The 25,974-nt window shown below is 38.9% G+C and overlaps 2 protein-coding genes across 3 annotated transcripts; one reads left to right on the plus strand and one right to left on the minus strand.

Annotated features, from left to right (window-relative positions):
- Positions 1-398: 398 nt before the first annotated feature.
- On the plus strand, positions 399-1,748 carry LOC137401011 (uncharacterized). Its single transcript, XM_068087352.1, has one exon. The coding sequence runs from the start codon at positions 399-401 to the stop codon at positions 1,746-1,748; it is 1,350 nt and encodes a 449-aa protein (XP_067943453.1).
- Positions 1,749-17,025: 15,277 nt separating this feature from the next.
- Positions 17,026-22,022, minus strand: LOC137399356 (RNA-binding protein lark-like). 2 transcript variants are annotated; one of them, XM_068085436.1, is made up of 7 exons: positions 21,900-22,022; positions 21,384-21,526; positions 20,835-20,918; positions 20,456-20,715; positions 20,224-20,367; positions 18,257-18,289; positions 17,026-17,464 (listed from the first exon to the last, which is right to left on the minus strand). In XM_068085436.1, exons 2-7 carry the CDS (start codon positions 21,501-21,503, stop codon positions 17,434-17,436), a joined length of 672 nt encoding a protein of 223 aa, XP_067941537.1. In that variant the 5' UTR covers positions 21,504-21,526; positions 21,900-22,022; the 3' UTR covers positions 17,026-17,433. The 2 variants fall into 2 exon arrangements, with proteins under 2 accessions (XP_067941537.1, XP_067941536.1); XM_068085435.1 differs by having other exon boundaries at positions 20,402-20,715.
- Positions 22,023-25,974: the final 3,952 nt, after the last annotated feature.

Genomic DNA, 25,974 nt, shown 5'->3' on the forward strand with positions numbered 1-25,974 from the left:
TGTGTACCACAATTTAATTCCTGTAAATCGGTCTACGCCTCAAACGGTTTACGTCTATTACAGAAACCTTAGTGTAACATTCTATGTATATTCTATGCATCCGCGCCTTTTAACTCTACTAATCACGTGGCTCTAATTATAATATTATGTGTTAGCTTTATCAGCTTTGTATAATATTATGAGTTAGCTTTATCAGCTTTGTATTATACTGTGTGTTAGCTTAATTAGCTTTGCTTTATCAGCTTTGTTTATAACTACATGTCTTGTACTGAAACTTTCTCTTCTGGTCTAGACCTGCGAACAATAAATTGCGTTTCAATTCTCCAAGCAATATTCCTTAATGAGCAACTTAGAACCAACATATTACATGGTGTCAAGAGTCTGCCTACTAGTCAATCATGGACAGTGGACTGAGGAGGCCACAGCAGCTATCATTCGAGGGAAATGTGTCCAAAAACTGGAGGATATTTGAGCAAGAATATGACATTTATGTCAATGCCATATATAATGACAAACCAGAGGCTGCCAGGGCGTATATGCTGCTCAACTTGGCAGGGCCAGAAGCAATAGAGAGAGAACGGTCGTTCACGTACAATGAAGCTATAACAGAAGATGCGGAGCATGGGATTGTAGCTGTACCTCAAGAAACAAGGGAGCAGGTAACAACTTTAAAGCGGAAGTTCAGAGAAATCTGCAGGCCGATCACCAATGTCATTCTAGAACGCCATCGATTTAATGCACGCAGCCAAAAGGAAGGTGAGCCGTTCCAAACTTTCTTAGCAGACATTAGAACTAAAGCTGCGCAATGTGATTTTGGAGACTTGCAAGATGAGTTGTTACGTGACAGAATTGTATCCGGTATTCGTAATGATAATGTACGTAAGCAACTACTCAGAAACAGTGACCTAACACTAGCCAAAGCTATTCAAACTTGTCAGATATACGAGTCTTCAGAGCAGAACGCAGCCGAGTTCAGTAAACCGATTATAGACGTAGTAAAACGCAAATCGTATACGCAACACCTGAGTAACAGTAACACTAACTGTAGTAGTAATCACGCTAAATCATCAACGCGACCCAGAACAGCAAGTAGTCATAACTCTTCGTCATGCCATAACTGTGGGAAACGGCACCCACCGAAACAGTGTCCAGCGTATGGTCGTAAATGTAACAATTGTGGTAAACTCAATCACTATGCAAAGCTGTGCAGGTCAGGTGCAAAGCAGCCAGGAACTGTAGATGAACTCACAGAATCGTGTCACGAAGAGTTCCGCATCGAAACAGTATCACTGCCGTGTAACAATCGTGGAGATATACGAACTCATTTTACTGTCAATGACACCACGCTAGAGGTTAAGATTGACACAGGTGCAAAAGTAAATGTAATCTCGCTCAATCAAGTACGCCGTATAGGACTACACAGTAAAATCGACCGATCACGTACTAGCACGCTACTAGGCTTTGGAGGTGCTCAGTCAGTAACAGTAGGATCTGTAGTTATACCGCACCCTCAGGCGAAATTGCGATTCGAAGTAGTCGATAGTGACGCCAGATGCCTACTGGGACTTAGTGATAGTATACGATTAGGATTTGTAACACTTAGCCAGGAGGTATTCGAAGTAGAGCAAAAGCCGCAGGCTCCAGCCAAGCTACTAGAAGACTATCCAGAGTTATTTGATGGCAAACTAGGTACACTGCCATGTAACTACAAGATAACGATAGATCCGGAAGTAGCACCAGTCATTTGACCTGTCCGCTCTGTACCAGCGCCTCTACGTGACAAAGTAGAAGCAGCTCTAAACCGACTAGAGGATCGCGGGATTATCACCAAGGTAACTGAACCTACCGACTGGGTATCCGCACTCGTAGTAACCGCCAAGAAGGACAGTAACGACGTACGTATCTGTATCGACCCGGGTGACCTGAACAAGGCTATCAAACGACCTCATCACCCACTTAAGACAATCGAACAGGTAGCAGCAAACATACCTAGAGCTAAGCATTTTACGGTAGTTGACGCGAAAGAAGCTTTCTGTTGTATTACACAGATGGAGAGGATGGCTTGGATTGTAACGAGAGCGATATAAGATCGTTTTTCTTTAATTTTGTATTTAACCGAAAACGCCTGGTCATCTCCAGACATGAATATAATGTGCTCGTTAAATGCAAGAGTTGTCTACTCTTAATGAAAACATAAACATGAGAGGATAACTCGCACTTGTACTAATATCATTACAACACCCCTTCACAAGCTCAAAAGCTGGCATATCTATATAATGATCTACTAAGATAAATCGGCACATAAAACCTGTGACAACCACATAAGCTATCGTAAATTTGTATGGGTAAATGCAACGCAAGTAAATAACAAGAATATTTGTCAAGATAAGGTACGTAATAATATGCAATAGTGATTGTCTAGAGTTCATAGTTTGTTGCTCAGCGATATGATGTAGCAGCATGTCGCAGTATGGTAGTTACCATAGTTCATAGTTTGTTGCTCAGCGATATGATGTAGCAGCATGTCGCAGTATGGTAGTTACCATACTCTTAAGCTTATGCCTCATATTTATCTGGCTGTTGCCTGAGCCACATACTCATCCTCGAGGTTGCCGTCATAGCTGATCTGACATTAACTCCGCGTCTTTCCGCATTTACATTAGAGTCATTAACTGAGATTACTGCTGACCTGTTCCGTACCAAGTGCTGACCATTATCTCCCTCTATGATAACCTTTCGATCGCCATCTTGGTTAGCTCTGAGTACTGTGCCCTCCTGGCTACTATCTCTCACCATAACACGATCTCCACCACACACTGCTGGAAGATCTTTTACCTTAGGATTGATATCGTGGTTCATCTTCATTCTCTCTTTGTAAAGCTCATTCTTGGCTTTAAACTTCTCATGATCAGGTGGCTTTGGCATTAGACTATCAGGATGTACTGCCAAAGTTGTCTTCAGCATCCGTCCCATAAGCAATTCAGCGGGAGAGTATACTCCTAACTGTGGTGATGCTCTGTAGGCAAGGAGAGCTATGTATGGATCTTTCTCCTTGCTGAGCAAGGATTTTATTGTTGCAACCGCTCTCTCAGCTGCACCATTGCCGAGAGCATACTTCGGGCTACTTGTGACATGGGTGAATCCATATGCTTTTGCAAATATCTGAAAGTCCTCAGATGAATACTGCGGTCCGTTGTCAGACACTAAACAATCTGGAATACCGTGCCGGGAAAACATACTTTTCATGTGGGATATGACATTCTTTGATGTAGTATCTCTACCTAGTAAAGCTATCTCAGGGTATCTTGAATAATAATCTGTCACTATCAGGTAGTTGTTTCTCTCTAGTTGAAACAAGTCAGTGCCTAACATTTGCCAAGGACGATCAGGGGTAGCGGAAGGTCTCAGGGGTTCGTATGTTATATTCAATTCTCTCTTACACACTTCACAATTAGCTATCTGTACCTCTATTGCCTTAGCCATAGACGGCCACCACAAACTGTTTCTAGCCCTTGCTTGGCATTTAGTAATGCCTAAATGTCCCTTGTGTATATCTTCAAGAACCTGACTTCTCTGGGATAGGGGAACCACCAATCTCATGCCTAGCATCAGCAGTCCCTTGTTCATAGTAAGTAGTCCTCGCCTTTCAAAGTACGGCCTCAGGATTGTGTCCATGGATGAAAGGTAAACTGGCCAACCCTGTTCAACATAATGAATAACCTGTCTCAAAGTTTCATCTTCCCTTTGTTCCATTTTGAATTTCTCCAATCTGTCGCAGCTTTCATTCCAATGCACACTCTCTTGTACGTAGCTCTCAATCACTTCTACCCGTACTATATCACTCTGTTCTGGTTCCCTAGTGTTATATCGTGACAGTGCATCCGCTGCCTTGTTGTCAGTTCCACTCACATATTTGATGTCATAGTAGAATCTCTGTAGTCGCAATTTGAAGCCTTGAATTCTGGGAGGCAGCTTATTTAGAAACTGATTACCGAACAAGGGAATGAGGGCTTTGTGATCTGTTTCAATCGTTATATCTTTCATTCCTAAGACATAATGAGAAAATTTCTCCATTGCCCAGCACACTCCTAGCACCTCTTTTTCTATTGCTGCATAACGTTGCTCAGTTTCACTAAGGGATCTACTAGCAGCCGCCACTAGCTTACGAGTGCCGTCACCTTGAAGTTGACTCAGAGTAGCTCCTAGTCCTTGATTGCTGGCGTCTGTGGTCACAAATGTGAGCTTTTCTGTACTGTATGGAGCAAGGATGCTTGGTTTGCTGAACAGCTCTTTGACTTCTTGAAATGCACTCTCCTGCGCATAACCCCAGTGCCATTCAATACCTGTCTTCAGCAAAGCCCTCAGAGGGGCACTCTTCTCAGCCAGCTTCTCTGAGAAGCGTGCATATTGATTTGCAAGACCAAGGAAACTTCTTACAGCTGTCACGGAAGTGGGTGTGGGAAAGTCTTGTATTCCTTGTATTCGCGGTCCAGCGCTTATACCCTCCTTGGAGATGATATACCCAAGAAACTCCACACATTTTTTACCAAACTTACATTTTGACTTGTTCAGTGTCATACCCGCCGTCTTGATTGCGGCCAGGACCAGCTCCAAACTTTTGTCATGTTTCTCTTCCGTTTCTCCAAATACACACACATCGTCCATATGAACTATCACTCCTTCAATCCCATTCAGCATTCTATTCATTTCTGCTGAAAATATTTCCGGGGCACTACAAAGGCCTTGGGGAAGTCTTTCATACATGTATCTTCCCTTATGAGTAAAAAAAGTAGTCAACTTTTTTTACTCTTGACTGAGTGGTATCTGAAAAAATCCACTGTTAGCATCAATTTTTGAAAACTTTACACCGTTTCCCAGACTAGCAAGACTGCTCTCTACAGTGGCCATTGGATGAATTTCCCTCATCACATATTTGTTGAGTTGGGTGAAGTCTGTACAAATTCTAACTTTGTCTTGGCCATTTTTTGGTACAACGACCATTGGTGCAACCCAGGGTGTTGCTTCAGTAATTGGCGTGATGACTCCATCCTTCACCATCTCATCTAATGCTTGCTCTGCTTGTTTCTTTAGCGGGAATGCTATTGGTCTAGGGACGTGTATGGCAAAAGGTATGGCAAAAGGTATGGCATCCTCCTTTAGTGTGATGGAATGTTCACTCTTCACTTTTCCTAGACCCTTGAACAGCTGCTGGTCCACATTCACATCACTCACTTCACATCTGTCATCATCCACTGATATTAACAGTAGTGTTTCACAGGCTTTTCTGCTCAGCAATGGTGTCTGTTGATTCTCAACTACATATATATCTTCTTTTGTGGCAAATTTACCAGCTTGGATGCGGCATCTTATAACCCCTAAGCAATTTAACTGTGTTTTACCTGCCCCGTATAATCTTTTAGTTGGAGGCTCCAATCTTCCTTTGAAGTGATTTGGTCCACAAACACTTAGTGCAGCCCCAGTGTCCAATTTAAAGCTGGCTGTTTGCCCCTTCTTCAAGCTTGTGTCTACTTTGACTGTAGAATGCCATGCTCCTGTGTTGATGGATTCCACTAGGTTTATTTCCCCTAAATAAACCTCCTCCTGAACCTCAGTTTCATCTTCTTTTAGAGCATTTATTTCTGCTCTTCCTCTGCACTGTCTGGCAAAGTGGTTAAATTTATCACAGTTTCTGCATTTTTGACCCATAGCGGGGCACTTTACTTGCTTGCTATGATTCCTTCCACATCTGCCACAAAAGCCTCCACCAACTGTTTTTATTGCTGATTTGGTTTTCCAGCTTTTCCTTTCACTCCTTACTACCTCAATATCTCCATCCTTGATTTCCTGCTTTTCTTGCTGTGGGGTGGCAGTCACATTTTTGAACTTGACTGCCATTTCTTGCACTCGAATTGCCTTGACAACGTACTCTAAAGTGAGCTTCTCATCAGGCTCTCTCATTAGCTTATCACGAAGCTTCACATCATCCATTCCAAAGAGTAGTTTATCTCTGATGAGTAAATCCCTCTGTGTTTCAAACTGACACCCTTCAGCTAGCCTCTTCAGCCTCAAGATATATATCACATGACTCACCTGACTGAGTGCAGCCGTGGAATTGAAATCTATTCACTATAGTTCCGGACCTTGGGTTGCAATAATCTTGAAATTTCTTTAACACGTCATTTAACTTCCTCCCCTCCGTTCCTTCTTCTATCTCATGAATCAGGAATTCTGGGTGTCACATGACACCCAGGAACAAGTTTAGACCGCTGCCGCCATGTTGTATTACACAGATGGAGAGGATGGCTTGGATTATAACGAGAGCGATATAAGATCGTTTTTCTTTAATTTTGTATTTAACCGAAAATGCAAGAGTTGTCTACTCTTAATGAAAACATAAACATGAGAGGATAACTCGCACTTGTACTAATATCATTACAACACTTTCTACCATATACCACTAGAAGAGAGCTCGTCATACCTTACCACGTTTGGTACACCATTGGGCAGATACCGATATCTGCGTATGCCGATGGGACTCTGCTCGTCCTCAGACATATATCAGCGCGCTATAAAACAACTGCTGACCGACTATCCGTGCCAAATAATAATGGATGACATTCTTATAGCTGGTAAGACTGAGGATGAACATGACTCCAACGTCAGGAGAGTAATGACACGACTGCAGGAGATAAACCTCAAACTGTTGCCGCGTAAATGCAAGTACAAGACGACAGAAGTCCGATATGTAGGGCACATACTAACTGATCAGGGACTGAAACCTGACCATGCTAAGGTCAAGGCAATCACCGACATGCCAAGCCCAACTAATGTAGAAGAACTACAGAGATTCATGGGCATGGTCAAGTATCTCGCCAAGTTTATACCGCACCTGAGTGAGAAGACCGCCGTACTAAATGACCTACTCCGTAAAGACACAGCGTGGACCTGGGAGTCACAGCAGGCACAAGCGCTGAAAGCCATAAAAGATGAGATCGCTAATGCAGCGACTCTTACCTACTACGACGTCAATAAGCCAGTGACACTTACCTGTGATGCCTCGCAATCTGGGCTAGGGGCAGCCTGTCTTCAGGACAACAGAGTCGTCAGTTCTGCTTCTCGAGCTATGACGGATACCGAGAAACGCTACTCTCAGATAGAAAAAGAACTGCTGGCCGTAAGATTCGCCTGCAACCGATTCAGAGACTATGTATTCAGAGACTTTACCGTAGAAACCGACCATCAGCTGCTCGTATCGATTATGAATAAGCCGTTATCCGCAGCGCCTAAGAGACTTCAGAGTATGTTACTACAGCTGAAGCCATATCGTCTAAACATCATATACAAGAAGGGCAAGACACTATACCTCGCTGATACAATGTCTCGCGCCTATCTACCGGACAATGACAATAACGAACACATAGACTTTGACGTACTCGCCGTAACACCGATAACCGACCAGAAGTATCTCGAGCTACAGCAAGCCACAACCAGTGATCCTGTACTCAGTAAGATAAGTGAACTCATACTGGCTGGATGGCCCAGAAAGGAGGCCAGTGTAGCCGAAGATATCAAGCCGTATTTCGCATTTCGTGATGAACTCGCTGTTGAGAATGGTGTAGTCTACAGAGGTGAGCGTGCTATCGTACGTCAATCGCTTAAAGACGACTATATCCAGCAACTCCATCGAGGACATATTGGCATCGAAGCAACCAAGCGACGTGCCAACGACATTGTATTCTGGCCAGGCATGAGTAGTGACATCGACAAAGCACTAGCTCTCTGCAGTATATGCCAGACATCCAGAAATCACCAGCCGAGAGAACCATTACTATCGTATCCTGTACCGTCGCAACCGTGGAGCATCGTAGCCACTGACATGTTCTACTGGAGATCGATTACGTATTTGGTGACTGTAGACTCATACTCAGGCTGGTATGAAATCGACACACTTCGTGACACCTCTGCAGCGACTGTGATTAAGAAACTGAAAGCCCATTTCGCAAGATTTGGTAGACCAGTGACTCTAATATCAGATTGTGGTCAGCCGTACAGCTCAGAGGAGTTCAGAAAGTTCATGGGAGCGTGGAATATCGAACACGTAAGATCTAGCCCCTACCACGCATCCAGCAATGGTCTGGCAGAGAAGTCTGTTCAGACAGCCAAATGCCTGCTTGAGAAGACGTTCAAGGAGGGTGGAGACATCTACATGGCTCTACTTAACCAACGCAACACGCCGAGAAAGGATATGGGCTCGCCAGCTCAGAGAAACATATCTCGCCGAACTCGCACACCGATACCGACAGCCGAGACGCTCCTACGACCCACAATCATGGACTCTGAGGCAGTACAACATAAGCTGTCACAAGAGCGTGCTCGTCAGAAATCATACGCTGATCACTCTGCTGTTACACTCCCGACACTCACACCAGGTGATACCGTGCGTATGCAGACCGACAAAGGCTTCTGTGACACCACCGCCACTATTGTCGGAACAGCCAACCCCCGATCGTATGTTGTGCAGCAGAACGGCAAAACATACAGACGTAACCGTCGCCACCTGCTGCAAGTACCGACTCCTGATCTCGCTGATACTGTGGTTCCGCCACCACCTACTATGTCTACCACCTCAGATGACAAGCCAGGTGACCCGCCAGCTCGCTCGACACCCGCCGACGCAACTGACACTTCTGTGACAGTGACTAGATCAGGGCGTGCAGTTGTTAAACCAGTTCGATATCGCGACTAGGGGAAGGATGTAACATTCTATGTATATTCTATGCATCCGCGCCTTTTAACTCTACTAATCATGTGGCTCTAATTATAATATTATGTGTTAGCTTTATCAGCTTTGTATAATATTATGAGTTAGCTTTATCAGCTTTGTATTATACTGTGTGTTAGCTTTATTAGCTTTGCTTTATCAGCTTTGTTTATAACTACGTGTCTTGTACTGAAACTTTCTCTTCTGGTCTAGACCTGCGAACAATAAACTGCGTTTCAATTCTCCAAGCAATATTCCTTACTTGAGCAACTTAGAACTAACATATTACACTTGGGACAAATAAATTCGAATAATTATTCTCATGATAGTTTTATAAAATCAAATAATTATTCTTATAATTAAATATTTTTGCAAGATATTAAAAACGGGAAAGTATTAGAAACCTTCAGCAATTAGAAGACAATGCTATAGACTGGTGAAATGAGCACGTTTCTATCATGAAATGCGGCCTTCTTAGTAGTTCTACTATCTGTCGCACAGCTTTATTGGTGTATCGTTGGACGGTCTTAATTTTGATTTAAAACGCTTGTCAAGTTTTTTTTTGCAAATTTTAGCCAAATTAATCTGTCTATTTGTGTATAATCCGATTAGATGGGTAGGTTTTAGAATATTGTCGACAATTTTCAAAGACTTGGTAACATATTTAAATAGGTTTATATGTGTTTTGTATCGTTATTATACTTAAACGACTCTATTGAAAAATGGTAAATTTGTTAGTGAGATTTCGGTACAAGGGTTTGCGACGGTGTTGAAGAATAATTTTCATGAATTGTGTGCACATGCATTTATCATAAATCTCTCAAACAATCGCTCCGCTCGTGTTTGGTCGTAGTTTCATATCATAAATATCGTAGTATGATATGATATGTAGTTTAAAAGTTAGAATGGCAAATGTTGTTATATGTTAAATTCAAATCAATTTTCTGTCCAAAGACGCTTCTATTACACGGGCAACGCCGGGTGGCACAGCTAGTATATATACATGTATTTATGTATATTACACAGCAGCTTGTCATTTTACTTCTAATATTGTATTTCTCCTATTGCAGGAAGAGATATAATCATGTCACATTTTCCTTCCACTATTGCTGTTTGTTGTACATAATAGCATCCAGTACATTACAGCTACCATTGCAGTTCTCCTATTGCACAGCCATTTGACTGCTAATATTGCATTTCTCAACCAGCAGTACCTTTTTTTCCATTATCACTTTGGTCGTGGGCTGTATGACAGGGGAATTTCTAGAAACAGTTAATATAAATAGCACAGTTCACCAAAATAAACAAATACCTGGATTTAAGGTAGAATGGTAAAAGTTGAATACGTTGATTAAAGTAAATTATCTGTACTAAAACTTTTTTACCACCCTTGCAACACCAGCCATCCAGCTAGTTATATCATAATTACAAAAGCTCAAAGGGCAACAGGTATGGTATTGCTAAAATTTGAATTTGTTAGTCTCCAACATGTTCAATTATGCAAATAATTACACAGGCGTTGTCTATTTTAGAAATTTTATTAATGAGTGAAGGCTTGTAAAATTCTGGCACCGCCTTTGCATTGCCTCTCCAATAATTTTTAGGTATGCAGCCAGTTTTCATCAAGATTTGTAGCCTCGTCTTCCTATATTCCAGGAAGACGAGGCAAGGAAGGAGCATATTCCTAAGACACCTTTGCCCAGGATAAGCTATTCGCAAAACAATTACATGTATTTGCAGTTTTGTATATATAGTATTTATATATGTAGTTTTGTTTATTTGCAGCTTTCCTTTATATATACATATCAAGAACATCTCAATATCTACAGAACAGATAGCACATGTTCAAAAAAAAATTCTTTGTGCACAATTTCATTTTTGTGGTGCAATGTTTATTTTGGCCTGAAGCTGACATGGAATATGATGGCATTCCACACCAATGAACAAGGTATGAATGGCATGCTGAAGTTCAGCATTGCTTTATATCAACATAGTTTAAAGCTGCAAAGATTCAGGCTGATGGAATGTCTGCCAAATTTAATTCAATTATTAAAACTCACTTGAATTTGCCAAATGACGCGACAGAAAAACTTATACAATAATGTAAAAACAAACTAGCACATGAGCGTTAGCAAGAAAACGGTCGACAAATCATATAGAGAGAATTTCATCTGCCGATATCATTCCAGGTAGCTAGATGATATTGACCCTGGCTACAATCATTGTAGCAAATCGACAAAGATTCCAGTCAGCAAGTCGAGAGGTCTTTTATTTCAGAACAAGCTTTGCATTGCAAGATTATAAGCAGAAGATTGTTGAAAATAAAACTAAACATCGTAAACTTGGTTGAACTTCTGCAACTTATATAATTAATGAGAATGGGCAATAATTTTGTGTAGAAATTCTTTTCGGAAATAAATCCTGTCAATTTGCAGGCGTTCGTTCTGTTGCTGCCCAACGTATGCCCAGTAGTCATCTTTAACCGCCGCCCTACCATTGCTGAGGATCAATTAACCTTTGCATTGGCGAATCTGTAAAAAGTAATACAAAGTCAATTCATTCCTTATTATAGATTTAAACTGGTGTAGTTGCAAGTTCAGGGACCAATTGAACCTTACCACAACGCAAAAGAATCAAGCATTTACGAGGTAAGGCTGGTTCACACTGTACCGCCATATGATAGCATTTTCCTTTCGACAATCATCATGTGAACCGTAAACTAAGACAGTAATCTTACAGTAATTTGAGGTTAGGGGAGCACACACTTTCAATGTCAATTTAAATTGTTTTCTCTCCACAAGATCTATACTGCAAAGACAAATATTGTAAATGTCTAGAAATAAAGTAAACAAAATATATCTTCAGAATAATGAGAGCTGTCAGTCCGTCGGTTGACAAAGTTAAAATTAAGATAAAATATTGCTTTCAACGAGACTTGTGACACTCAGTTTGGGAGAACGTCGTTCTAATACCTGCACCGAACAACTACTTTTAGGTATGTATTCCTGAATAATTATGCAGCTACTTATTCCCTACAGTTCATCGGGACAACTGACTATCTTTCAAAGCACACTAGACTGTCAGGGTACTAGTATATATGATACAGATAGCCCTATATGTCGTTTTGTCTCAAAATTGTGGCATGAGAGAAAACCATATTTTAAAGGCTAATCACAGGACGTGTTATTCAAATCGAATTTTATAATGTGCATCCACTTGCCGCTTTGCAATTCATGGAATTTCTTATGTAATACGATGATGCATAAACTTCACATAAATTCTTCATGTTCAGTAGAATTTAATACGAAGTTCAAGGTTATAGGGGCGTCTGCTGCAAATGACAACTCCATAAGAACCCACTTGCCTGTCATTTAGGTCATATAAAACAAACACCAATTGTCTGGTTGAAAAACCCATCTTCATTTTGCTAAATTATCAAGAATGGTTTTAACACAAGTGTGACTTACCTTTGACCAACACTCCAGAATGCCCATGGCACAACTGTCAAATCTAGCTTGTTCCATTATTCACTTCATATATTCACATGAATATCCTTATAAAAGTACATTGTCTTCGTTTAATACATTCCAGAGGCTAAAAACAATGATATATACTTGAAAGTGATTGAGTATAGCTTTTTATAAACATTTGCCACAAGTTGGTACTGCGTTGCAATGCATAGTGACAAAAAGGTAAACTGAAAAACCAATGTAATGGAATCTTTTAGTACACCTTCACCGGTTTGTAAGCCCACAAGTCCAACATGAATGAGTAAACGCATGTATGACACCAAAACTAGAAACCATAGACAACTACTAAACTTCTAAATACAAACGAACACCTCAACACGAGAGGCTGACATAAAAAATCAATAACAATAAATGACTAGAATAAGTTAATGTATGAAATGTTTTTGGTGGTTTATTGCCTTGTGGATCATTTTTGTTTAGCCACAACAACTTAATGAAATTTAGTTTTTGCCATGAAAATTTTATTACGAAAAGTTATTTCTGATTAAGGGCCAATGCATACCAAGAATATTTATGAACCATGATATACCCACAAGGCTTTACAACAAGACAATTATAGATTACGATTCTACAAGTTGTCAACACAAATTGCTTTACAATATACGATACACAGAATCAAGCTAAAAGTTGCACTCCAACATGCACAAATTTTGTTTCAAGAGTAACAAATTTGCAATCCGCTTGCATGACCATCTAATGCCCTAAGCAATGACGTGCAGTGGACGCTCCTACAACAATATTCTGCTCTGAAACCCGTTTACGTTATGAGATTTTCCATTATGCGAACAGTAAAATACATGTAAAATGATTAGGTCGTTCCAAGATCATCCCAAACTCACCTGTCAAATCAAAAAACAAAACATTAGTTTCCAATTTAACGATTTTACAGTAATTGTCATGTTATTGGTTGGTATTGGCAACTTTACTGTTATTACCATTACTTGGTTTAGTGCCTGTGATTACTGCGATTTTGCATAAAGGGAACCATGAACCTGCAATGTCAATTTGAAGCGAATTTTTTCCCATTTTTTTCTAGACAAGACTGTCTAAAAAGCTTTTCTTTCCGCCTATGGTGGAAGGAATAAATTATAAAACATCGTATACACCTAAAATTAAGTAAACCAAAGGTAAAGAATTACTATCATAAGAGCGGTGTATGACTGTCCGTTTTCCATTGAAGCCGGTTTTAGAAGTAAAAAAATGGATTTATTGAGACTTTAAGTCATGACATTGAGAGTGGTAGATGGACACTCTAATCTAACCCCTGAACCAATCAAATGTGTTTAAAGTAACTCTGAATAATTGTGCAGATACTTATTCTCTTTGATTTATGGGTACAACTTGCAATCGCTCACATCACGCTAGACTGCAGAGTACTAGTCTATTAGAGGTACCCATATACATCGTATTATCTCGCAAGTGGACAAAAGAGAAAACGGTATTTTCAAGGCCAACTATGAGACTCGCGCTAATCAAATTGTAAATTGAGAACGTGGACCGATTTGATGCTTTACGGCAATAAAATTGCGTACGCCCTACAAATTTTTTTTACATTGAGTGGAATTTACATTACAGTAATACTTCAACTTACGAGTGCTCCAACGTACGAGAAACTTGAGATACGAGCCAGCTTTCAAGCAAGTTTTAGCACTAACATACGAGCCATGTTTGAGATACGAGCACTTGAGTCAGTTGCCAAGTATGCCGGAGGTGTTTTATGAGAACAGCATCACTCTGTATTTTTCAACTGCTCAGGTTATACTGTTGTACCGGGTTTTTTGTGCACGATTTTCTGTGCAGAATTACGTGAATTAAACGTACTGTGCGTAGACCGAACGTTTGCCAGTAAAATGAAAGATGATACAAAGAAAAAGCAAATGATAACAATTGATATTAAACGGAAAATATTGAAAAATATACGAAATGTGTATGCGTGATTGAGCTAGCTCGGCAATATGACAGAAATACATTCATAATTATCAAACATAAGGATTATATTCAGGGCATTTAGTTCGCAAAAGGACTAACCATAGTTTCTAAACGGTGCAGCGATCTTCACGACCGCTGATGGCATTGGACAAACAATTGGCCGGTGACAGCGTAACTGAAACGATGCTATATGAAAAGGTCGGCGCTATTTATCCAAACTGTTTAATAGACATTCGGACAAGCTGGCTAGTGGTCGTGCATTAACCATTTGTGACGACACCGGTGTTCGTCCTAATCGCAACGTGTTGCAAGGACCACAAAGGCAAACGTCCTTGGATAGAAAAATTTCTCGCTAACCAGCAAGAAACTTCAAACTATGAACGCCGAAGAAATTTTAATTACGTTTAGTTGAAAATGAAAGTTTGCTTTTAGGTCTGCTTCTAAGTTTGTCTTTTAACACTTTGATAAAATCCAAATTTATCAAAGTCAACTGTTGTAACGAAGGATAACTTTTATCTCCCTCTCTGGCAAACGCGAGTGTTAACTGCTATTGTATGTATTTAATTTTACATTCTAATTTATCACATTTCCTTGCATTATTTTTTATTTGTTGCTTTTTAAAAGCATGTAATACGTAAGGAGAATAATCAACATGTTCTTTCTGTTACAATATCTTGTTTTGAGTGTTTTATTTGCTTTTTTTTAGAGTATGGAAACCAATCAATATATATTTAATTGTTCTATATATAAATAAATTGCACCAACATGCGAGTAAATTGACATACGAGCTCAGTCTCGGAACGCATTAAGCTCGTAAGTTGAAGTATGACTGTATAGGAGGTTTATGTTATAGGAGCATCTACCGTAATACCCTAGGACACTTATATTTCGCTAGTATTTAGTTTCGTGAGTAGCATACAGAGTAAAACTTCGCTGGAACTTAATTTCGCAGCTCTGATGAGTGCGAAAATATAGTGATGTGAAAATAAATGCAGTGGAACAAACATTAGATTCCTCAGGTCCAGTTCACTGGTACGAAATATTTTTCAATTTGGGACTACCGTACTGTTTGGAACCGCACCTCTATATAAGCTGCATGTGCTTTATTTTCCAAAAACGATAATAAAACAATACATAAGCTGCACCTTACTATAGGCCGCAGAACTAAGGACTGCTTTTTAACGTGGCAGCAACTAAGCCATTTAAAACGGAACAGTGCAGAACGGCACAGTTTCGTATTATCCGACGCTTTTTAACTTAGTGCCTAACGGGACAGTACCGTGAGGCATTGTTTCGTATTTTCTTTCACAGCTAGTAGTGTACTAATTGGAGATTCCCGTTAGTGCGCCCTAGCGGTGAAAGAAAAAGCCACAGAATAAGCCACAGTGATTAGCCGCACCCTTGTAGGCCTACCTATAAGCCGCATAACTCAAATCATCAGAAAAAAGTAGCGGCTAATCGTCCGAAAAGTACCGTAGTTTGTATTTGTGAACCGCAAGTAGAAATGTGTAGGCGAGATCAATAATGCAATTTGATCGCTTGCTGCAGTTTGTCTCCTGGACTATCAATGACGTCTAGGTCCCTGCCGCAGTGACTGATGTTGTACCAATATTACAATTCAAGTATTTATAGCACGCGGTGCCGCTGGGGCCATGGAACCGGGTTGTTATTGCTTTTGGTTGGTAATAAAATTCATCACCACAATAACTATTATTCAATTTTATGACTTTCCCTACCAGACTGTCATCCGCATCAGTTACAAATTCAATGGCAAAACTAATATCATCATCTTCTTCATTTGTCTAGGCTTTTCCAAAAAAACTTATTATCTTAATTTGTTTTGCCAAGCTGCTCAGTCGGTGTTTTAGCTATAATGAGTTTAGCAAAACTTGCCCAATGAGCCAATCACATACGAAAATTGCCTGCATTTCTAATATGACGATTTTATTGTGAATATCAATGAAGAAAGCCATTTATTTTCGCGTTTTCGCTCGTTCGTTGTGATAGTTTAGTTTCGCTCATGAAATTTTCGCGAAATGCTGTTGCCGCGAAAACGCGAAAGTTAGATGCCGCGAATACATAAGTGTCCTAGGGTAGCAAGCTCTACCAACTGAGTGGACGAGAATCAGACATAAGGAAGCCGCAATTACCTCTTGAGAGACGTGCTTCAAACAATTTACATCTTTACCACCGATGCTGCTAAACACCAAACATCTATCTTAACATCAAGTGATCACCTGCAAGCAAAGCTAACTATTCATTAGTCTGCTCCCAGTTTCATATACAACAAACTGGCTATCAAGCACACAGTCTAGTGTATAGCTATGCAGCACAACTCAATATCTCAGTAGCTTCTTCAGCGAGTGTTACAAGAAATGTGAAGATATCGCAACGAATTGTCGGGTAAACTATCCCATTTGAATACACAAATTCGTAATAGCTAAACTCAATCCGATTCAGCCATTTCCCTACTTACAAACAAAAGGTTATATGGAATAAGACACAAATACGTGATTTCGACAGACACATTCGGACAAGTTGGTACGTCAAAGAGAGCGTAAAAAATCAATATCATCGATTAGGAATAAGACGCATACTCACTAAATAGACCTGGCCATGGTCGTTGCTTCAACAAATTTGAGCATCGTTAGACATGTCAGCTCAATCCTTGCAAAGAAATGCTATTTGACAGATCGCGCTAGCTCACCAACTCTAGCAGTCTGGTAAGATTTAGAAGGGTGCCAAGTGGGCAAAGAAATGAGTACCAGACAAGAAATGAACGAAAGATACCAGTAATCATTGTGATCAGTGATATTTACAATTTATTATTTACAAGAATACGGAAGATGTGAGCTAAGCGATTTATAACTGGTTACAAGTTGCAACTAGAAATGACAAGAGGAGTCGAATAAATGTTCAACTTCTATGTACAGGAATAGGCATCATAATAAAATATCGAGTTGTCAGATATTACCATACATCAGCGAATCGGCAACTGCTACAACATGGTATCGTGTCGGCAGCGATTACAATATATTATCGTATCGGCTGCTTCGAAGCTACAGCAAGGGTTTTAACTGTCTACAAATGATGGAGTTTTGATAGCTCTTGTCAAAGTGGTCAAGTTGTCGACGCAGCATCACTCGGGCTGTACGTCAAATGTTATTCATTGTGATAGGAAACTGGCGACACAGACGCCGACCTTCATGTTGTTTAGTAGCGTCTTCCAGCTCCAATCGGCGACCTGCATACGTACAAAGAACATGCAGATAACGTTACCTTTCGCATGAGCCACATCAGTCGGCTTCAAATAAACGCCGACGTTTACACTGCCAATTGATTCATATATCATGTATGCAAATGCTTAATCATTGTGAATTTGTAAATATATTTCTTACTGTGTAAGATATATAGCAAAATATACATATCAAAATATGTACCCATATTTGAAAAGCAGATACAGGAAACAGAATTGTGAGATTTTTGTAATTATCAAGATGTACACATTTTTCAAATGTTTACTTCAGTCCTTGATAAAATGGATCACTAACTAATTTTGAGATTAGACACAGAAACCTGTGAAGCATTGTAGCTAAATATTCATATCACATTGTGATGTTATGATTACCAAAGCAAGTGAGGAATATGTATGTTCGGTGACAAGTAAAAGCTCACATTACAACGATGTCCTCAAACCACCTGCACATAAACTCACTTCATTATACTGTATTAAATTTTAGTGTCAATGAAATAGCTATATTGCACATAAAATTATACAGAGACCTAGTTGCTCTATGCGGAGTCTAGAGCACTATATGCACACATTATTAAAAGAAGTTATACGAGAAGGTGAGCACTGCGATAGCAGGGGCCAAGAAAAGCTACAGTTAAAGCGAGCGAATCCAATTGCCAAGTATTCCTGAAAAACTTGATTAATGTGCAAAAGAGGAAATGGAGAGAAAATTGATGATTCATGTACAAAAGAGGTGTCATAACATATAGGGAGACAGGAAAAACCATGCACACACCCACTCACCCAGCACGTTCATATCCTCCTGTGTCATAAGACCTGCAAATGTTTGAAATAAAGAGGGCATGCCACCGGACAATTTCTCCAACTAAAGTTTGCACGCCTCTAGTTTCCAAAACTTTGATTGTGTAATTATCACACTTCTATATATAACTCATTATTAACTTAACTTAATCAGTAAAGACAATCACGGTGATGCAAAACATTTGGTAATGATTGCCAAAATCTTCAAGAATTACAGTTGTATGATACAGTTGCCCGATACATCACGGATACATGAAGCTTAAAAAAGCACTTTTGTTCAAGATTTAGTAAAACCAGGATAGCTGATAGGCAACTTGCTAAAATTTATCTTGATAAAGCAATTGAAGAATACTGCCCAATTATATATTGATACTTTAACCAAATCTCAAAATGGTAGCTCAAGTTACCACATTGGTAGTTTATGATTATTAACTAAAATTCTGGCATCTAAAGCTGTTTTTATCGGTATTATTGAAAATACAAACTTAACCTTAACACGTTGTAGTAAGACCTTGCCACATGTACCTTTTGTACGGACAGGCGACACCATAGTTGAAGAGCATTACAAAAGTGACAACAAAAAACAGCATATTTAAACAAAGATCTACTCACACAACTTATCTTTTGGGATGCATCCATAAATTGCTACTCATGTACAAAAAAGGCCTCAAAGCGAAGTACTTTTCGGCAAAATTGGTCGGAACAGACACCACTTTGCCATCAGAAAATGTATAAAATTTCAAGTTTGGAGAAGCTTTTTGTGATCAGATTGAAAGATTATAAACGTGGATGTATGGGGTATTCTTTGATTACCTGTGCCATACTTGCAAATTCTAATGCGATATCTTGCAAATTCTAAGGTGGTATCTCTAGCGAACTTGAAAGGTTTATAGAAGTTTTTGGCATAATAAGCTTGTCAGATAACATCGCTGACAGTATCAAGCGCTTCTGTGCTGATGCATTCTTTACAATAGTGGTTTGACGTCTTTGTACACACAGTCATACCTCACGTTTCAAAACATTTCTGATGTTGACCGAATCAGATTTCAACAAAATGCATGATTTTTATGCTTCGAACTAGCCAAAAATTCTGTTTACAACCAAACGGAATTATTTTTTATTACAATTGATTGAAACAGAACAAAATAGATGTTCCTGCAGCGCTTTTCGATTTTACAAAATATTTACTAGGATACATTAGTTTACTCTTCCATTAGAGTTTTTTTTTAGACCATAACCTGGCTTGGGCAAGCCTTTGCTACTTTACATTACATGTTAAAATTGGTAAGAATAAAACAAAATGTGTGTTTTCATGATCTTGGAGGAATAATCATTTAAATAAAACACAAATATATTAACAACTTTTTTTCATCTGTTATGTGTGTTATAAAGTACAAAAAATTCTGAGTAAATGAGGCTCAAGTACAAGTTGTTACGGATGCAGCAGTAAGTACATTTTCCAAGATAGGCTATTAATTTGCTTAAAGATGTTTTTTTAATGAAATTGCTCTTACGTCATCAAAAAAGAAATTGCTGTGTCAGTCATATGTCATTGAAAATAGTTTAAACAATTACATAACCCTTTTAGATGTGGATACAACTCAATTGTTAAGACAAAGTTTTGAATTGGAATACATACTCGCGCAAATAAGAGTTCTTTATGAAGTATTGCTGAAGTAGTGAACGTACCCTATGAAAATTAATATTAACTCTAAGTAGAGATCGTGCTTGAATAGATATGTAGCGACAAAAGGGCCAACTGAGCAATGTTTGAAAACTTCCATTTCAATGCAATACGAATGCTAGTTTATTAACTAACATTAATGACCACTGCGCATAATGAACTACTTATTGAGGAAAAACGACAGTGTGCAATATTTGTCAACCTTAACCAGCCATTCAAATGATTTCTAAGCTACTCTTAACAAGGCACCGAACTAGGAACACACCTTCTAACCGGATATTCTTCTCTCCTCAAAGGACTACGATCCCTGCCATATCCTCCAGATGAATATGGATCTCTCCCTCCATATGGGTCTCGCGAGTATGAGCCATAGGGATCTCGAATTGCTCGTCTTTCATATGGGTCTTCCCTAAAAAGCACATTACAACAACCATGATGACTACGATGAACATTTACTGGTACTTGGTGAAATGTGAATCTGAGGAATGAATAAACACCTCGGAGGTGGCCGTCTTTCATACGGATCTCTGCTGCTGTAGGGATCACGACTGTAGGGGTCTCTAGCATATGGGTCTCTAGCATATGGGTCTCTTGCATAGGGGTCTGCTCTCCCATAGTAGTCCCTATCTCGCCCATAGTCATCGTATCTGTCTCGGCCGCGAGCATCACGGAATCCTCCATAATTTCCTCTTCCGCGAAAGCCTCCCCTCATACCTCTTCCACCTCGACCTCCTCTAGAGTTCTTTCCATGAGACAACTAATAACACACAAAACTCAAGTCAAAAACTAAAACCTGAACAGCATCAGCAGGAATTGTCAATCAAGCATTGTCAGTCAATCAGATGCTCCGCTTACCTAATATTACCAAGGACTCACCTCTACTTTGATTGTTGAACCAGCAAAGAATGCACCATCCAAGCCTTTCACCGCTTCATGTGCGTCCTCATCTGTGTCCATATGCTAGTAACAACATTCAGTATTAAAGTGTTTATATATTTATCAATATATAAACTATAGGATCAGGAACGGGCACATTCTTCCACAATTCCAGAAAAGGGCTACTGGATAATAATTTTTAATGGTCCACAACCGAAGAATGGTAATGATGAATAAAATTTTATTGACTTGGCAACATAATACAGACATGTAACTTTGAACAAGAACATTTTATAAAATCAGCTGGTTCTGACACGCTATTTATAAAAAACTTGCTAGCAAAAACATGAATAACATTAAATATCCAGCAGGTTGAGCATTAAAACAACTGTTAATCACTCAATTTCTATTGGTTGAAAACATCAATGAAAGTCATATTCATCTATATGGCAATATCCTGAACACATGACTCAAATTTTTTTCTAATCAGAGAAAATAACTTGGGATTAAAAATGGAATATATTGGGGAATATAGTATTGCCTACATACCACAAACCCGAAGTTTGTCAGTATAGAGCATTCTGAAACAGGTCCATATTTTTCAAACATCGCCTTCAACTCGGTGCTCCGAGCTCCATCCACAATATTCCCAATAAAAATCTTCACCATTTTTATTATGGTAATCCCAACAGCTGCAACGACAGAAAATAATATTAATGCGGAGATTTTTTGTTTAGAACCTCTAACGGGCTTCTTGGTTCCGACTGTGGCTTGTTCGATCAGATCTGGAATAATATGCAGTTATAATCAGGCAGTATCTAATAACTATTTAGTTATGGAAAATAAGACTCGCACAAAATACAATGATTCTAAACACCAAGTTACTGTACGCCTTTTTAATTTAAAATGTATCTGATATTACTCTTTCAAGACAATTATCAAATTTCGTAAATACATTACTTTGACAGCCTGACGCAAAATCGCTATAAAATACTACCGCTGCTCCAAGTTTTTACTATCGACTCATGTTCACTGCGAATAAAATTGTAAAAGCATGCTACCTACCAAAAGACACCACTACCGCACCGGTCAAACCAAAATCAAACTTCGAGTGCGACAATGACTAGTTCGAGATCCAAAAACTTATATTAACGGCATGTAAAATTTAATTTGTAGCGTCAGTAATAGTTTACACACTAGGAGGCCAGTCTATGCATAAAATATCCGGGCATTTATGTTATAGACAGGCGCGCAGTAACCCGTTGACTTTTAATTGGGTTGTCTCCTGCTGTCAATAAAACGACTACATGTACAAGTAAATTTAATACATGGTGTATAATAGTACTGTTAAATTGTAACAGACTCATTGTTCGATAACCAAAGACAGAATAGTATTTTCTAATTTATGAACATTATTAATCACATACACAATCAAACAGCAGTGCTAGATCCAATCAAGAAGCAAAGACTGACCCATTTGCAATATTCGTCTAAGACCCAAAGAAAGATATTAGAATTGGCCATACCTCCAACATTTGTGCTTTTATCATGCCAGAGATACATGCGAGATACATGGACAAAAAACTTAAACATTACACATCTTATTTCTAACCACTGATAGTCACAGTCTGAGCCCTATCTCAAGAGCCCACTCAGCAATATTGAGTATATCAAAATCTAGATAATTTAATAAGCCAAAGGATAACCCAAATACAGAAAGCGACTGTTTCCAACAGCTTCTTTTACTCTTCTGACACGGGTAGATCTGCAAAGGACTGGTCAAAGAGCAAGGGCAGCCGTTCGTGTAAGACCAACTTTTATTGGCTATTTTTAACCTTTTGTCGTTATTATTATTGTGTTAAAATTTGGTTATTTTGTATATATAAGGTGGTGAACTTGTAGCAATAAAGAGGCATCTTTTACAGGTAAATATTGGTATTGGTTATAAGTTAGTGCTTCCGGTCTAATCAATACTGATTATAAGTATTGATTAGGCCGATACTAATCAATTGGTTCATACAACTTAAAAATAGTACACAAATCAAACATAGCTAAAAATAGATAAGATGACAAAGCAAATAAAACACTGATGTATTTGTGAATGTGGAACAATTGAGCATAGCATGCTTCTTCTAAAATCACACATCACAGTATATCATTGACAACAAGTCTTTTCTCATATGGTGCTTTCCAAAAAAAACCTCAGAGCTGTTTTGAATTGTCACTATTTAATTCATTTTTATATCATAAGTTGTCAAAGTTGAAACACTTAATCGCAGAAAAACTTCAAAAAATAAGCAAATTTATGAGATTATGTCGAAACTTCTATTTAGGTAGAAACCTTAATTAGATATCTAAATTTATAATGATATATAAAATAAAAATATTCCTAATTACGGTAAAAATATTTTTTCCTCAATTTGGTATCGTGGAAATGGGTATGTGTTTATGGCTCTATGTTCTATGTGTATTTGCTAGCTTTTGGACCATAACATCAATTTATCCCAAAACAAATTTTGATCTCAGACCAAGCGGCACTAAAAATTAAACAGTTGCTACAATTCAAGGTTGAGCATGTGAGTCAATCAATGTTTCCTCAGTTTTGTGAATAGACCCAAATTATGTAATATCTCGTGATTCTGAAATCTATCTGTGACAGTGTCAAACTGCTTCAATAGCAAACCCAGGTGTGAATATTAACACAGGGAGATGTTCCTCAGATAGCAACAACAACCATCAGCGCCTGTCAAATTCTCTATAGCTCTATTTACCATGAAGATGTCAAAACAATGACAATACTTGATTAATGATAACTTAGGCAAAGATAACAGCTTGCTTTGCCTGCTACAGTGTTATGTGCTACAAGTATTATGTGTTTGCAGCATCTCAAGGCGATGATTTGTTTGGTGAGAATACAGTGAACAGCTTGCTATGGGTCGAGGGATGTATTCACTCTCTCTTCACAGAGGTCGTTATGGCTTCATGCTTGCGATCTCTTTTGAGTGAACTCACTGGCTCTGCGTATCTTGTCAAAATCTGCTCGCGCTTCAGTTGTTCATCGTTGGAGGCTTCTCTGGAGGCTTCTCTGATTGTCCTCAGCTCTTGATCGTTGCCCTCCTCAGCTTAGCTTTTCTTGCACTGATGGGTCTCCGTCTTTTTCACTCTGCACACTCTCTCTTTCTCTCTCTCACTCTGTACACTCTCTCTCCCTCTCTTTTCTGTCTCCCTCTTTAGCTCTGTACACACACGCACGCACACACACACACGCACACACTCTCTCTCTCTCTCCCTCTCTCTTTTCTCTCTTCCACTCTCTCCCTTTTTCTCCCTCTCTCTCCCTCTCTCTCTCTCGTTCTCTATCTCTCCCCCCTCTCTCTCTATCTCTCCCTCTCTCTCCTTCTCTCTCCTTCTCTATCTCTCCCCCCTCTCTCTCCCCCTATCTCTCTCCCTCTCTCTCCCTCTATCTCTCTCCCCTCTCTCCCCCCTCTCTCCCCCTCTCTCCCTCTCTCCCCATACCTCCCTCTCTCCCTCACTCCTGCTACTACTAAAATGGCCATAATTCAAAAACTAATAGCACTGAAATTATGAAAATAATTTTCTTTTTCTCCTCAGCCTATGGCACTACATAACTCGTGTTTATTAAAAAATTCCATTTGATAAGTAGCCTACAGTATTTTTTTGTTAAACACTATCTATGTTTATGAATAATTGTACCCTACAAGTAGAATCTACGACTATCCCTAGTAAAGCAACGTTCTATATGACAAACAAAGCAACCAAACTAACTAAAGTATATTTGGTAAAAATATCATACAATAAATATTGTTCCTGCTCATAGCTGGTTGATGCTTCTATGTAGATTGGCTGTAGCATCAGGATTCTGTAAGCTGTAAACCTTGCTGGCTCATTCAAGGTTGGTTATACTCATCATAAATGTTCACACTTTGTTCTTGTCACTTTGTATAGGTGTTTGTTCCACACAATATTCATTGATAACTGCTGGAGTATGATGTTCCATTCCTATATGATGTTGTTAATATCTATCAGTTCACAACTGCTTAGTTTTTATTCTATTATCTTTTTAAAATGGTTTTATGATGGCCAGCCAACTCTCGTACTGTACTAACATTTTACATATTGTTAACAGCAATGGTTGGACAACTCTCATGCAGTGCTGATGTTTCAGATGTTGTTAGCAGCAATGGTTGGACAACTCTCATGCCGTGTTGATGTTTCAGATGTTGTTAGCAGCAATGGTTAGACAATTCATGTATTGTTCTTTCTATTGGTACAATTATTGTCTTAGATATGCACTTTGGTTGCAGGTGTATCAGGTGTATTTTTGGATATGGTTTGTGTATTACCACAAATCTTTTTATTTTTTCCAGTGTGTCAGTCTTCAAAGTTTTCTGGTCTGATGCAACCAATGCCAGTATCACAAAAGCAAATGACTGTGGCAAACACTACATGCTGACCACATCAGCAGGTGAATGCGTGTAATTGAATAATCGAGAAAGTTTCTATGCCATTTTACAAAGCAAATGCAAAAGATGTGCTGCCATTGCTACTATAAAGATGTGAACATCTGAGACATCAGTAAAATATGGGAGTTGTCTCGCACCGCAAAATTCATGAATAAACTCAATTTTACAGATATTTGAGGATATTCTACAAACATAATAATTGTAGAGCTCTCTAAATAGTAAAATTTGCCATTCAACTTTGTTACTGAGTAAAAATGCTAGGGTTTTCTAAAACATAAAATTACTAAGTAATACATACCAATAAAATTATTTTAAACTTACAGAACGGTATGTATCCCTATGTTACTTGTGCAATTTGATATCACTTTTTTAATCCTACCTTCCCACCTTTACTAGTTGATGATAAGATCGCCATATTGCTGCTTCTATTAATTTATGGAGAAGAAATAACTTGTGTAAAGTACTTTTCAATCACTTAGGAAAAATATGCTACAGGACCAGTGACCAAGGGATTTATTCAGCATGTTTGGCGGAGACTTTAGAAATATATCAGAAATTATGCTGTATTTGTCATTGATTCATGCGTTCACACTCCCTAATGTTAGAGTATATATTGTGAAGAACAAGTTTTTGTGAGAGTAAATTAGCTTAGCTTC

Source organism: Watersipora subatra, chromosome 7, assembly GCF_963576615.1.
Source record: "Watersipora subatra chromosome 7, tzWatSuba1.1, whole genome shotgun sequence".
Taxonomy (NCBI): Eukaryota; Metazoa; Bryozoa; class Gymnolaemata; order Cheilostomatida; family Watersiporidae; genus Watersipora; species Watersipora subatra.

Excerpts from the sequence above, each read along its gene's own strand:
- LOC137401011 (XM_068087352.1), top strand. The coding sequence starts at position 399 with ATGGACAGTGGACTGAGGAGGCCACAGCAGCTATCATTCGAGGGAAAT.
- LOC137399356 (XM_068085435.1), bottom strand. The coding sequence starts at position 21,503 with ATGGTGAAGATTTTTATTGGGAATATTGTGGATGGAGCTCGGAGCACC. Across the intron at positions 20,368-20,401 it reads AGTACCAGTAAATGTTCATC|GGAAGACCCATATGAAAGAC; the intron begins GTAGTCATCATG and ends TGTGCTTTTTAG. Across the intron at positions 17,465-18,256 it reads GGAGGATATGAACGTGCTGG|GTCGCCGATTGGAGCTGGAA; the intron begins GTGAGTGGGTGT and ends GTACGTATGCAG.